This window comes from Bos grunniens, chromosome 18, assembly GCF_055505025.1.
Source record: "Bos grunniens cultivar Pamir isolate PY7600 chromosome 18, Bosgru_T2T1.0, whole genome shotgun sequence".
NCBI classification, from domain to species: Eukaryota; Metazoa; Chordata; class Mammalia; order Artiodactyla; family Bovidae; genus Bos; species Bos grunniens.
This window is the reverse complement of record NC_141182.1, coordinates 48,858,963-48,872,740: the sequence shown is the minus strand read 5'-3', so window position 1 is coordinate 48,872,740 and position 13,778 is coordinate 48,858,963. Positions and strand designations below refer to the sequence as shown.

Here is a 13,778-nt window from a genome sequence, read left to right as displayed (position 1 = left end):
TGCCTGGAGAATTCCATGGACAGAGGAGCCTGACAGGCTACAGTCCATGGGGTTGCAAAAAGTCAAACACGACTGAACAACTTTCACTTTCACATATATATACACATATATATTGTACATCTATGACTATATGTAAGTGTTGGTGTGTATATATATGTGCCAAGTTCAAAATGGAATATATCCTGCATTGGTATTCTGGATATACGTATCTCCAGAAGATAATATACATACATATGCTTCCCTGGTGGCTCAGTGGTAAAGTCTGCCTGCCAATGCAGGAGATGTGGTTTCGATCCCTGGGTCAAGAAGAATCCCTGGAGAAGGAAATGGAAACCCACCCCAGTATCCTTGCCTGGGAAATACCATGTACAGAGGCGCCTGGCATGAGGTTGCCAAGAGTCAGACACAACTGAGCAACTGAACACACACACACACACACACTCCTTCAGGACTCCAAGTCCCAAGAAAAAGAGCTGGAGTAAAATTCAGAACATCATGTAAGCAGTGATGTCTGGGTATCAGAACTTGCCGAAGCACCCAAGGAATGCCAAGAAGCTAGTGGGGCTCAAGGTGTCAGGGGAGCCTCCAGATGTTCTCTGTTGGATGTCTCTGAGATCCTGCTGACTCTTCCAAGAAAAATGTCAATGGAAATTCCTCACCTCTCAAGAAGAGGAAAAGGGAATTTTATTAAAGTCAAACAGGATTACAGCTGGGGAAGCAGATACTCAGAAACCTCTGAGAACTGTACCACCTGTTAGAAGGTGAAGGTAGAGTTATGTATTGATACATTTTCTAAACAAAGGATCGTACCACAAAATGACATATAATATTTTACGTAACGTTTACCAAGGATACATAATCCAGGTAAGAATGTACAAAGCAAGCAATAAGTCAACAGGACCCCAGTGAGCTGGGAGAGAACACTGCTCTTCAGGAAGTGACACTGCTAACATCAGAAGAAAGAGAAAGCAAATGATCTTTACGATAGAGCGGACACTGATGTTTTTCAGGAGTTCTGCTGTAATGAAGTTGAACACTGCACATTAGACAGACACGTAGGGAGAATTTTGTGTTTAATTTTCTCTTGTCCTGCCTCGAAATGTACATTTTATTTCAGCACTCCACAATCTCACTAATGCTGATTTATTCTGTTATTGGTTTTTTGTTGTTTTTCTTTGTTACTGGTTTATTCTTGGGATTTTAATTTTTGCTTAGCCAGTTCTGATAGATGTGGGGTGGTGTTCATTTGCATTTCCCTGTTGATTAAGGAGCTAGAGCACCTTTTCATGTGTTTATTGCAACTTGTGGTCAATTTTATTTTAACCATTCTATGTATTTATTTCCCATCTTGCAAAATGGGAGGAGGCCTCCATGGAGGAGGCCACCCCTACACAATAGGCCATGACCTGGTTCCATGGTGAATCTTCTAACCAGTCGTAACCAGAAGTGTTCATTCAAGACAGAAGTGAGACCTAAACTGTGCCATGGGGCAATTGACTTCTTCTTGTCTTTTGGACGCAGTTTCTTCATCTGCTAGTGTTGGAGGGTCTCCTGCAGAAGTGTTGGTCAGCAGTGGCTCGCTGTGGGGATGGGGGTCCTGGTAGCAGCAGTCGTGGGAGGTGCCCCTTGGCCTGAGCATGGTCAATCTTTTGTTACAATTATTTTATTGAAGTAGAATTGATTTACAATATTGCGTTAATTTCTGCTGTACAGCAAAGTGGTGGATTCAGTTATACATATATATTGTACATTCATTTTCATAATCTTTCCCCTTATGGCTCATCACAGGATATTCAGTACAGTTCCCTGTGCTATACAGTAGGTTTTTGTTGTTTATCCATTCTAGATACAATACTTTGCATCTCCTAATCCCCAAGTTGCAATCCATCCCTCCACCCACACTGCCTCCTTGGCAACCACAAATCTGTTCTCAATGTCTTTGAGTCTGTTTCTACTTCATAGATAAGTTCTTTTGTGTCATGTTTTAGATTCCAAATAGAAGTGATATCATATGGTATTTATCTTCTTCTTTCTTACTCACTTCACTTAGTATGATAATCTCTAGGTCCATCCTTGCAAATAGCATGATATCATTTTTTGTAGCTGAGTAGTATTCCATTGATGTGAGAGTTGGACTGTGAAGAAGGCTGAGTGCCGAAGAATTGATGCTTTTGAACTGTGGTGTTGGAGAAGACTCTTGAGAGTCCCTTGGACTACAAGGAGATCCAACGAGTCCATTCTAAAGGAGATCAGCCCTGGGTGTTCTTTGGAAGGAATGATGCTAAAGCTGAAACTCCAGTACTTTGGCCACCTCATGCGAAGAGTTGACTCATTGGAAAAAACTCTGATGCTGGGAGGGATTGGGGGCAGGAGGAGAAGGGGACGACAGAGGATGAGATGGCTGGATGGCATCACCGACTGGATGGACGTGAGTTTGAGTGAACTCTGGGAGTTGGTGATGGACAGGGAGGCCTGGCGTGCTGTGATTCATGGGGTCACAAAGAGTCGGACACGACTGAGCGACTGAACTGAACTGAACTGAGTATTCCATTGTGTTTATCTGTGTAGCATATCTTTATCCTTTCCTCTGGCAGTGGACGTTTAGGTTGGCTCCATGTCTGGGCTATTGTAGACAGTGCTGCAGTGAGCATTGTGGTGCATGTGTGTTTTGGATTTTATGCCCAGAAACGGTATTGCAGGATCATATGGCAACTGTTTTTAGTTTCTGAGGAAACTCCATAGTGTTTTCCATATTGGCCGCACCAATTTATATTGGTGCAATTTAATTCCCACCAACAGTGAGGGAGGGTTCCCTTTTCTCCACATGGTCACTCTTTTTTGGATCTATACTTCCATCCATCCTCCCACGGGACTTAATGCCTCCCAAGCATCATATTGTTTCCTCCAAAAACATTTCAGTATAAATCTCTAAAAGATAAGATCTCTCTCCTTGAAAGAAAAACTGCAATATTGGGACTTCCCTGGCAGTGCATTGAGGAAGACTCCATGCTTCCAATACAGGGGGTCGGGGTTCAATTGCTGGTCATGGAACTAGATCTAACATGCCACAACTAACACCCAATGCAGCGAAATAAAAATTTTTAAATTGTTTTTAAAGAAGAAACTGCAATAGTCTAGCACACTTAAGGAATTATTAACGTCTTTTGGGGAATTCCGTGGTGGTCCAGTGGTTAGGACTCAGTGCTTCCACTGCCGTGGGCCTGGGTTCAACCCCTGGTTGGGGAACTGAGATCCAAGTTGTGTGGCGTGTCCAAAAACAAACAAACAATAAAAAAAAAAATACAAGCAACCACTTTTGGGGACTTCCTGGAGGTCCAACAGTTAAGAATCTGTGCTTCCACTGCAAGGAGCATGGATTTGATCTCTGGCCCCTGGTCAGGGAACTGAGATCCCACGTGCCTCATGGCATGGCCAAAAAAAAATTAAAAATAAAAAAATGTCTTTTGAAATATATGGGATTACCTATGACTTATGGGCTTCCCTGGTGTCTCAGAGGTTAAAGCGTCTGCCTCCAATGCGGGAGACCCGGGTTTGATCCCTGGGTCAGGAAGATCCCCTGGAGAAGGAAATGGTAACCCACTCCAGTATTCTTGCCTGGAGAATCCCATGGACGGAGAAGCCTGGTAGGCTACAGTTCACGGGGTTGCAAAGAGTCAGACACGACTGAGCGACTTCACCTTCACCTATTACTTATATTTTCTAAATGGGCAGTTGCCTGCAAGCAGTAATGCTACCGGGTAGATGTTCAGCTCTGGCTGAAGCTTTATTAGGAACGTTCCCATGGTCTGCGATTAGGGAGGTTCTGGCTGGACAGTTCCAAGGACATTAGACAGGATGGATTCTTTCCCTCCACATGCCCCCAGCCCATCTTCCCCTAAGGCTGGAGCAATCCTCCTCCTCGCCCTCCGCCCCTTTGCAGACCTTCCATATCAGGGCTCTCCCTTCAGTCACCTGGCCTGTCCCACTCCTTGCTCCACCCAGGATTCTCTTTTCAAATCCCCCTTGGTGTGTTTCTCCTTCAAACAGGCCAATGTTTTGATCATTATTCTGTTGTAGAGATTAGAAATTTTAGCAGAATTTTTCCTAATGTTTTGATTATTTCATTTCTAGGCGTGGCTTCAGTAGAAGGAATTGCTTCTTTAGGGCAAAGATGTTTTGTGAATTTTGTAGTTGTTTTCTGCTCTTGACCCCCAGAGGCTGGGTTAGGTGGGGAGCTGAGAGGATTTTATCTGAAATCCTGTCTCCTCAGTTCAGTTCAGTTGTGTCTGATTCCTTGCAACCCCATGAATCGCAGCACGCCAGGCCTCGCTGTCCACCACCAACTCCCAGAGTTCACTCAAACTCATGTCCATCAAGTCGGTGATGCCATCCAGCCATCTCATTTTCTGTCATCCTCTGTAGTTAACTATTAGGTTGGTGCAAATGTTATTGCAGTTTCTGACCATTAATTTTCAGTCATCATAACTAAGCTCAAACACATCTTTATTAATCAGAATAGGAACCATTACAATCAACACAGTTTTGCCAACAAGAAATAAATTTGCTTATTCCTGTAGCTTAAAACTCCGTGCCTTAGGATTCAAGGAATTCTTGGAAAGCATTCTCTGCCTCCTGCTGATTGTGGAAACATTTTCCCTACAAAAGGTTGTTGAGATGCTTGAAGAAGTGATAGTTGATTGGCGAGAGTTCAGGTGAATATGGAGGATGAGGCAAAACTTCATAGCCCAATTCTTTCAGCTTCTGAAGCGTTGGCTGTGTGATGTGTGGTTGGGCATTGTCATGGAGAACAATTGGGCCTCTCCTGTTGACCAATGGCAACCCACTCCAGTATTCTTGCCTAAAGAATTCCGTGAGCAGAGGAGCCTGGTGGGTCCCAAGGGGTCCCAAAGAGTCAGACATGACTGAGTGACAAGCAGACATGTTGACAAATGCTGGCTGCAGGCGTTGCAGTTTTGGGTGCATCTCATCGATTTGCTGAGCATGCTTCTCAGACGTAATGGTTGGGATTCAGAAAGCTGTAGTGGATCGGTCAGGCAGCAGACCACCAAACAGTGACCATGACCATGAACCTGGCTAGGTTCAAATCCCAGCTCTCTCACCTACTAGCTGTGTGACCTTGGGAAGGTCCCTTGGTCTCAGTTTTCTCAGCTCTGAAGTGGGGATATGGTCATACCTGCTTCAGAGGTTTCTAACCTGACCAGTAGTAAAAATTTCCATGAAGTTTGGCTGGATTATACTGATTGCAGCACTCATTTAGGGAGTCAAATAGTAATGCATTTGGCTTCCCCTGGAGCCTGTTTTCTCCTGTGCAAGGATCTCCAAGTTAGTGATGATGCTGGATCCTTAAACGTGATGGGAATTCTTCATGGAACTAAAGAATGTAAGACCTCCTGCCTGGATACCTAAGTAACAGCAGGTGTTCAACACCAGGTCCTTACTTAGCGCCTGGTTAGGGACTCTCCAAGGGACAAGTGGTGGGGACTAAGAACGACAGACTCTGGATCTTGGTGACCCTACCCCTTCCTCTTCTGCGGATTGTTTGTTGATTAATTCACAATCTGAATACAGCCAGAAGGAGAGGGTGTCTGGAGAATACCGGAGGCGTGGATGGGAGAAGCTGGCTTGTCAGTTGGGGTCGAAGCAGTGGGGAGGAGGGGGCGGGACAATGAGAAGGGAGGGGCGGCGAGACCACGGAGTAAGAAAGAGCAAATGAGGGCCGGTGGGTGGTTCTGGGTTTTAAGAAGGGAGGGCAGGAGTATGAAAAAGGCCGAGAAGGCAATCGGGGCATGTGGAGCAAGGTGATGGCCTGCTGGGGAGGAGGAGCATGCCGAGATGCAGGGTGGGACTCAGTCAGGGCTCTGCGCGGCCCCGGAGGGGGCTGGCTGCCTGGGACTGTGGTGCAAGTAGGGGAGAATGGAGGGGATGGGAGGAGTCTGGGAACTTGAGGAGAGGGCTGGGAGGCGGCTGATGGGGTTTAGGGGGTGGGGGGATGACAGGCGTGTGGCTGGCAGGGGCGTGACTGGTGGAGGCTGGAGGTCATGGACACTCTGACGTCTTGACACTGGATCTCCAGCAGCGGCAGCCTGGCCTGGCGAGGACGATCTGTGGGCCTCTGGGGGCCTGCCCACCAGGGTCCCCGCTCCGGACCGCGAACTCGAGGAGGTGCTGGACCAGAACCGACTGCCTAACGAGCTGCTCCAGGAGGTGCTGAGCTACCTGCCCCCAAGCACGCTGCTCGGGCAATCCCGCCAGGTGTGCCGGCGCTGGGTGGTGGACGGCTGGGACCTGTGGCGGAGCATCCTGCCCTGGAAACACCCCGACCTGTGGCCCGTCATCCGCACCTGCCTGCCCCCTGCTGACGACCCCGGGCCCTGCATCCTGGGCCGCTTCTGCGAGCTCAGACCCATAGGACGCAACCTCCTCGGGGACTCTCAGAGCTCTCGTGGCCTAGGTGGGAGCCCAGGGAAGGGTCCTTGTGGGAGTGGGAGGGAGGGTGCGGTAGCCTTGTATTTGGTGGGGGCGCGGCAGGGGACCATAGGGGAGACCCATGAGACTTTAGCTGAGCTCACAGGTGGACGACGAACCTGGGCACAAGTCTTTTTTACTTAACACGTGGCTTCCCAAAACATAGCTTAGTGATGCACTGCACGATGGAGGGAACCTATAGAGGCATTCCTGAAGTCTTTTCTCCGTTCTGCCACAGTCCTGGTGACAAGTAAATGTCCCTCCCTATTCCCCAACTACCAGGGCGGTAGTGAGAACTTGCCTCTTTTTGACTTTTCTCCTTCTTTCTTAGGTGGTTTCTAAAGAAGGAAGTATTGGACCTAGGGGAAGAGAGCCAGAACTCCTGGATAGTGGGAAGATTGAGATTTCTGTCTCTGCCTGGTGACCGTGATTATAAAAACAGCCTTTAGCTAAGTGCTGACCTTGACATGGGTGATGTCATTTAGGCCTCCTAACAATCCCTTGGGCTTCCCAGGTGGCTCAGTGGTAAAGAATCTGCCTGCAATGCAGGAGACCTGGGTTCGATCCCTGAGTCAGGAAGATCCCCTGGAGAAGGAAAAGTAAAGTGTTAGTTGCTCAGTTGTGTCCGATTCTATGTGACACCATGGACTGTAGCCCACAAAGACTGTACCCTGTCCATGGAATTCTCCAGGCAAGAATACGGTAGTGGGTTGCCATGCCCTTCTCCAGGGGATCTTCCTGCCCCAGGGATCGAACCTGGGTCTTCTGCATTGCCATGAGATTCTTTACCATCTGAACCACCTGGGAAGCCCATGTGGAGAAGGAATTGACACCGCAATCCGGTATTCTTTCCTGGGAAGTCCCATGGACAGAGGAGCCTGGCTGGCTACAGTCCACGGGGTTGCAAAAGAATCAGACACAACTTCAGTGACTAAAAAACAACCTCTTAAGATGAAGGAATAGTAATGACTTTACCAGTCTCATAGCCTTAGTACTTAGCAGAGTTCAGTCTCTGAACCCTCCCTTAACCCCCAAAGGAAGCTGGATTGGAAAATGCCTGGTTGGATTCAACACAGATTCAACACATTCACTTAAGTCAAGAACAGAATGTTAAAAAAAAGAACAGAAAGTTGCCAGCAAATAGCACCCTCAGCACCCCTCATGCCCCATTCCCAACACTTCCAACCCAAAGGTAGCACCATCCTGAATTCTGTTACCATAGATCAATTTTACCCATTGTGATACTATATATATATACATATATATTAATATATATATGAATACATTATATATGGTGTCATATGTAGTATGTATCTGACTTCTTTCAATAACATATTTGTAAATTCATTCATAATTGTCTATAACTACAATTAATTTACTTTCATGACTGTATAATATCTTATTGAATATACTATAATGTATCCATTTACCACTGATGGACATTAGACGTTGTTTACTTTGAATGTTGCTGGGTATCTCTTCATCTGTCTATTTAGATTCTCCTGGATGCTTTTAAAACACTAAGAAAATTATACCTTAAATCATTACCACTGTTCAGTTCAGTTCAGTCACTCAGTCATGTCCAACTCTTTGCAACCCCATGAACCGCAGCACACCAGGCCTCCCTGTCCTTCACCAACTCCCGGAGTTTACCCAAACCCATGTCCATTGAGTCGGTGATGCCATCCAACTATCTCATCCTCTGTTGTCCCCTTCTCCTCCCACCTTCAATCTTTCTGAGCATCAGGGTCTTTTCAAATGAGTCAGCTCTTCACATCAGGTGGCCAAAGAATTGGAATTTCAGCTTCAACATCAGTCCTTCCGATGAACACCCAGGACTGATCTCCTTTAGGATGGACTGGTTGGATCTCCTTGCAGTCCAAGGGACTCTCAAGAGTCTTATCTAATATCACAGTTCAAAAGCATCAATTCTTTGGAGCTCAGCTTTATAGTTCAACTCTCACATCCATACATGACCACTGGAAAAACCATAGCCTTGACTAGACGGACCTTTGTTGACAAAGTAATGTCTCTGCTTTTTAATATACTGTTTAGGACTCAGATGGTAAAGCGTCTGCCTACAATGTGGGAGACCCAGGTTCGATCCCTGGGTTGGGAAGATCCTCTGGAGAAGGAAATGGAAACCTGCTTCAGTACTCTTGCCTGGAAAATCCCATGGACTGAGGAGACTGGTAGGCTACAATCCATGGGGTCGCAAAGAGTCGGACATGACTGAGCGACTTCACTTTTCACTTAGGTTGGTCATAACTTTCCTTCCAAGGAGTAAGAGTCTTTTAATTTCCTGGCTGCAATCACCATCTGCAGTGATTTTGGAGCCCCCCAAAATAAAGTCTGACACTGTTTCCCCATCTATTTCCCGTGAAGTGATGGGACCAGATGCCATGATCTTAGTTTTCTGAATGTTGAGCTTTAAGCCAACATTTTCACTCTCCTCTTTCATTTTCATCAAGAGACTCTTTAGTTCTTCACTTTCTGCCATAAGGGTGGTGCCATCTGCATATCTGAGGTTACTGATATTTCTCCCGGCAATCTTGATTCTAGCTTGTGCTTCATCCAGCCCAGCATTTCTCATGATGTACTCTGCATGTAAGTTAAATAAGCTGGGTGATAATATATAGCCTTGATGTACTCCTTTTCCAATTGGAACCAGTCTGTTGTTCCATGTCCAGTTCTGTTGCTTCCTGACCTGCATACAGGTTTCTCAGGAGGCAGGTCAGGTGGTCTGGTATTCCCATCTCTTGAAGAATGTTCCACAGTTTATTATGATTGACACAGTTAAAGGGTTTGGCATAGTCAATAAAGCAGAAATAGATGTTTTTCTGGAACTCTCTTGCTTTTTCCATGATCGAGTGAATGTTGGCAATTTGATCTCTGGTTCCTCTGCCTTTTCTAAAACCAGCTTGAACATCTGGAAGTTCACGGTTCACGTATTGCTGAAGCCTGGCTTGGAGAATTTTGAGCATTACTTTACTAGCGTGTGAGATGAGTGCAATTGTGCGGTAGTTTGAGCATTTTTGGCATTGTCTTTCTTTGGGATTGGAATGAAAACTGACCTTTTCCAGTCCTGTGGCCACTGCTGAGTTTTCCAAATTTGCTGACATATTGAGTGCAGCACTTTCACAGCATCATCTTTTAGGATTTGAAATAGCTCAACATCTTTGCCACCAATGAGACCTAGAAGAAATAATGTGGGAGGAGGTACCTTGAAGAGCATGGCTCTAGGTCATTACTTCTTTTTTAAAATTTTTATTTATTTTTAATTGAAGGATAATTGCTTTACAATGTTGTGTTGCGTTTCTCCATATATAAATCAGCTACAAATATACATATGTCCCCTCCTTCCTGAACCTCCCTCCCATCTCCCACCCCAAGGTTCATTCTAAAATGAACATACATGCAGGCCAGCTGGGGACTGGGTTTAGTGCAGATGGATTCATTGCAGAGGCAGAGGGATCAAGCTTCCAAAGGACATGGATGGTGCTAGTCCTGGGGATCACGGTACCATTTTGGATTTGTAGACATAGGAAGGCCTCTCTGGTGGAGGAGGCAGACGCCCAAAGAGATGGGATGGCAAGTCTAGCCTTTAAGGTCTTCCTTCTCCCACAGGTGGTTCTAAGGAAGAAGCAATAAGCATGTATATCAGCTAATTGTCCAAATTGTAGATGTCAACAAGACTATCCTGGATCAGTTCTCTAAGAGTAGCTTTCACATCGGGCGGTGCAGAAGGAGAGAGCCCTTGAAGGTCAGTCTGTGTGGGGAAAAGGGTGAAGGGAAAGGTTGGTGGAGCCTATGTTAATCCACTACTGTATAACATACAAACAGCCCAAAGCATTAGTGGCTTAATATCAACAGCACTCATTTTATCTCCTTTCATGGTTTCCTGTTAGGAGCTACTAGGAGCTTCTGACTCCAGTCTCTTATGAAGTTCCATTTCAGATACTGGCTGGAGCTAAAGGGCAGGGTGGGCTGTGAGTGTGTACACAGCAGCTGGTGGCTGGCCAGGCAGCTCTTGGTTTAGTCTCAGAGCTTGGCCATGGGATCCCCCTGCGTGGTCTAATTTAGGCTTCCTCACAGCATGGTGGCTTCAAGGCAGGCAGCTGCTTCCTGGTGGCTCAGGGCTCCATGGGGCTGCTGGAGAAACCAGCAGAAGCTGCATTGCCTCTGTGATCCTGCTGTGAAAGTCACTCAGCATCACTCCCACCACACTCTTGGTTACAATGAAACCTGCCCAGATTCAAGGTGGGTGGGAATTAGACTCCACCCCTGGGTGAGGAGTGGCATGATTCTAGAAGGATGTGTGGAAGTGGAGACATTGTTGCAGCCATCTAGGGAAAATACCACCTGCCAGAGGGCCCCCAACTCAGCCTTTGAGGGCACAATGGAGCTTATCTCTTTTTTTCCCTGAAGGTCAACCATGTGTTCTCCAGCCTTGAGAAGGGTGTTCGCTTTGTGTCTGTGGAACAGTGGATCTTAGTCATGGATCTCAACAGTGAGCCAAGTGGAGTCGAACTTACCAACACCAGTTTGCTCAACTCCAGTTTGATTGTGCAGGTCGCCTATCCTAGTCAAGAGCTAATCCTTGGAGAACAACCACCCCACGGATGTCAGGAACTTTGCGTGCGGGCACACTGTTTCTCTAATTAAGGACTTGTAGTTCCTGGCCATTCTGGGATCTCTTGGGTCCAGTTGAGGGTCCTACTAGAAGAAAACTCCTGCTACTTCTATAAGGCAGGCCCTGTTCTTCTGATTGGAAACCCATGGGTGAGCACAGGGAAAGGCTGGGTCATGAAAGGGCTCCTCACCAGGGGCCCTCTGGTTCAGCCCCCCTGCCCTCTGCCCTGGTCTCCTCCCAGGCCTGCTGTAGAGGCTCATTGGTCCCGTGCAGGAAGCCCCCTCCTCATGTCTGAACTGGAAGCTCATTCCTATGACCGAGAAAATTCCAGCCCCCGTAGGGGATGAATTTCATTTTGTGAGGTTTTAAGACCAGGACCAAGACTCACAGCTGAGAGTGAACCAACTCAAAAAATGTTTGGAGACAGAGGGTTCTGCCCACCCTGTGAACAATGATGTGGTCCCCTGAGCCCAACCCTATCCTGGATCGTGTGGTGTATAAAATAGTTACATTTTTAAATTCTTTTAAATATGGAGAGAATAAATCAGGAATATCTCTGCCAATCATAGATTATAAATGTAGTATTATTTTGCCAAAAGCGTCTCAGCTCTTTTTAAATAGAAATTCAATGTTACAACCTTGGTGACTACTGGGTTCAGAGTAAGGAGCTGTTTCAGTTGAAAAATTGTACAGAAGGAAACACCAAGAGAAGGTGTTCTCCAGTGAAGAGAATGGAAGAGTCAGAACCCTATTTCCCAAGCCCTAAGCAAATCATGGGATCAAAAGTTATCAATCAGGGTTAAAAGCCTTGGGCAGGCGGTGGATGTGGGCACAGTTTCACAGTGACACCACATTTGTGACATTCTGGCCACGAGGGTGAGAGAGAACTGTGCAACGGCAGGATCCGGCTGTCCCCACCCTAGTCCAGGGGTCATGGCTGCCCCCTCCCTGCTGCAGGATCCCTAAGGAGCTCCAGGTCTCTGGATGGAAAGCAGATGAAGCCGCTGCTGCCTTTGATGTGTCCACCCTGAAGTGTCCCCCCACCTGCAGTAGAAGATGGGACACACCCCAAGGGGAGGGTGTTTTGTCAGTTTCATCCAAAGGGGAGTATGACAGGTTGACAGGTTGAAACAGACCTGAGAGTTGTGGGGACCTAAGAGTAGTGACCACATGTAGTGTGTGGTTCTGGAGTAGATACTGGTTTGGACAATTAAGCTCTGAAAGATATTTTTGGGTCAACTGAAGGAATTTAGATAGGAGGAATGAGATAGGAATTTATAGATTTATAGGAAGGGAAAGATGGAGACCATTGCCTGGGGAAAAAGCAAGCACAGATTTATATATATATACTCCTTAAAGAGTCCCAGGTGGCACTAGTGGTAAAGAATCCACCTACTAATGCAGGAGACCCAGGTTCCATCCCTGGGTTGGGAAGAGCCCCTAAAGGAGGGCATGGCAACCTATGCCAGTATTAAATTTGGACAGGACTGAAGCGACATAGTGTAGCATAGCATATATACTCTTATATGTTATGTAGAACATATGTGCATATACGCTGCTGCGGCTGCTAAGTCGCTTCAGTTGTGTCCGACTCTGTGCGACCCCACAGATGGCAGCCCATCAGGCTCCCCCGTCCCTGGGATTCTCCAGGCAAGAACACTGGAGTGGGCTGCCATTTCCTTCTCCGATGCATGAAAGTGAAAAGTGAAAGTGAAGCTGCTCAGTCATGTCCGACCCTTAGCAACCCCATGGACTGCAGCCTACCAGGCTCCTCCGTCCATGGGATTTTCCAGGCAAGAGTACTGGAGTGGGGTGCCACTGCCTTCTCCATGTGCATATATGGGCATATCCATATGTGCTAAAATAAATTAATGTATATTTACATAGCCTTGTGTTTGTATTCTAGACTATCTTCTGGATATGTGTATATAGAATAAGAATATGAACTAAAGTGTTACAGGGTTTACTGCAGTGGTGAACAGTGAATAGAGGTGAGTTTTGTACTTACTGATTTTGCCTATCTGAATTTCTTACTTTCTACCTGTGTGTCTAGAAATATAATGTTATAGACAAATGTAAGTGAGCGAGTGAGTGAAATCGCTCAGTCGTGTCTGACTCTTTGCGACCCCATGGACTGTACCTACCATGTAAAGCATCCCCCAAATGCAATTTCTCTTCCTTTACAGAAATACCTATGCTTATTTACTTATTTATTGTTTTTTAAATTTGCCTGAGCTGCACCATTTGCCTGGATCTTAGTTCCTTGACCAGATATTGAACCTATGCCCTCAGAAGTGAAAGTGCAGAATCTTAACCACTGGACTGCAAGGGCATTCCCCAGATATAACCACATTTAGAAGACATCTTTTTTTTTTTCTAAGTGAGTTAATTTTTTTTAAGATTAGTTTATTTTTGGTTGCACTGGGTCTTCCTTGTTGCATTCAGGCTTTCTCTAATTGGAACGATCTGAGTCTACCCTTCGTTGCGGTGTGTGGGCTTCTCCCTGAGGTGGCTTCTCTTGTTGAGGACCACAGGCTCTAGGTGAGCAGGCTTCAGTAGTTGGGGCACAGGGGCTTAGTTTCTCCGTGTCATGTGAAATCTTCCCAGACCAGGGATCGAACCCATGCGTTGATAGGCGGATTCTTATCCACTGTACCAC

General features: G+C 46.3%; 1 protein-coding gene across 2 annotated transcripts; it reads left to right on the top strand.

The window, feature by feature from the left end:
• The first annotated feature begins 5,778 nt into the window (after positions 1-5,778).
• LOC147353802 (F-box only protein 27-like) lies at positions 5,779-11,682 on the top strand. 2 transcript variants are annotated; one of them, XR_015145149.1, is made up of 4 exons: positions 5,804-5,860; positions 6,095-6,472; positions 10,114-10,249; positions 10,915-11,682. XR_015145149.1 is itself a non-coding variant. In XM_086349640.1 (3 exons), the coding sequence occupies exons 1-3, from the start codon at positions 5,854-5,856 to the stop codon at positions 6,826-6,828; spliced, it is 396 nt and encodes a 131-aa protein (XP_086205766.1). In that variant the 5' UTR covers positions 5,779-5,853; the 3' UTR covers positions 6,829-6,939. The 2 variants fall into 2 exon arrangements, 1 of the variants encoding a protein (XP_086205766.1); XM_086349640.1 differs by lacking the exons at positions 10,114-10,249; positions 10,915-11,682 and adding an exon at positions 6,818-6,939 and having other exon boundaries at positions 5,779-5,860.
• Positions 11,683-13,778: the final 2,096 nt, after the last annotated feature.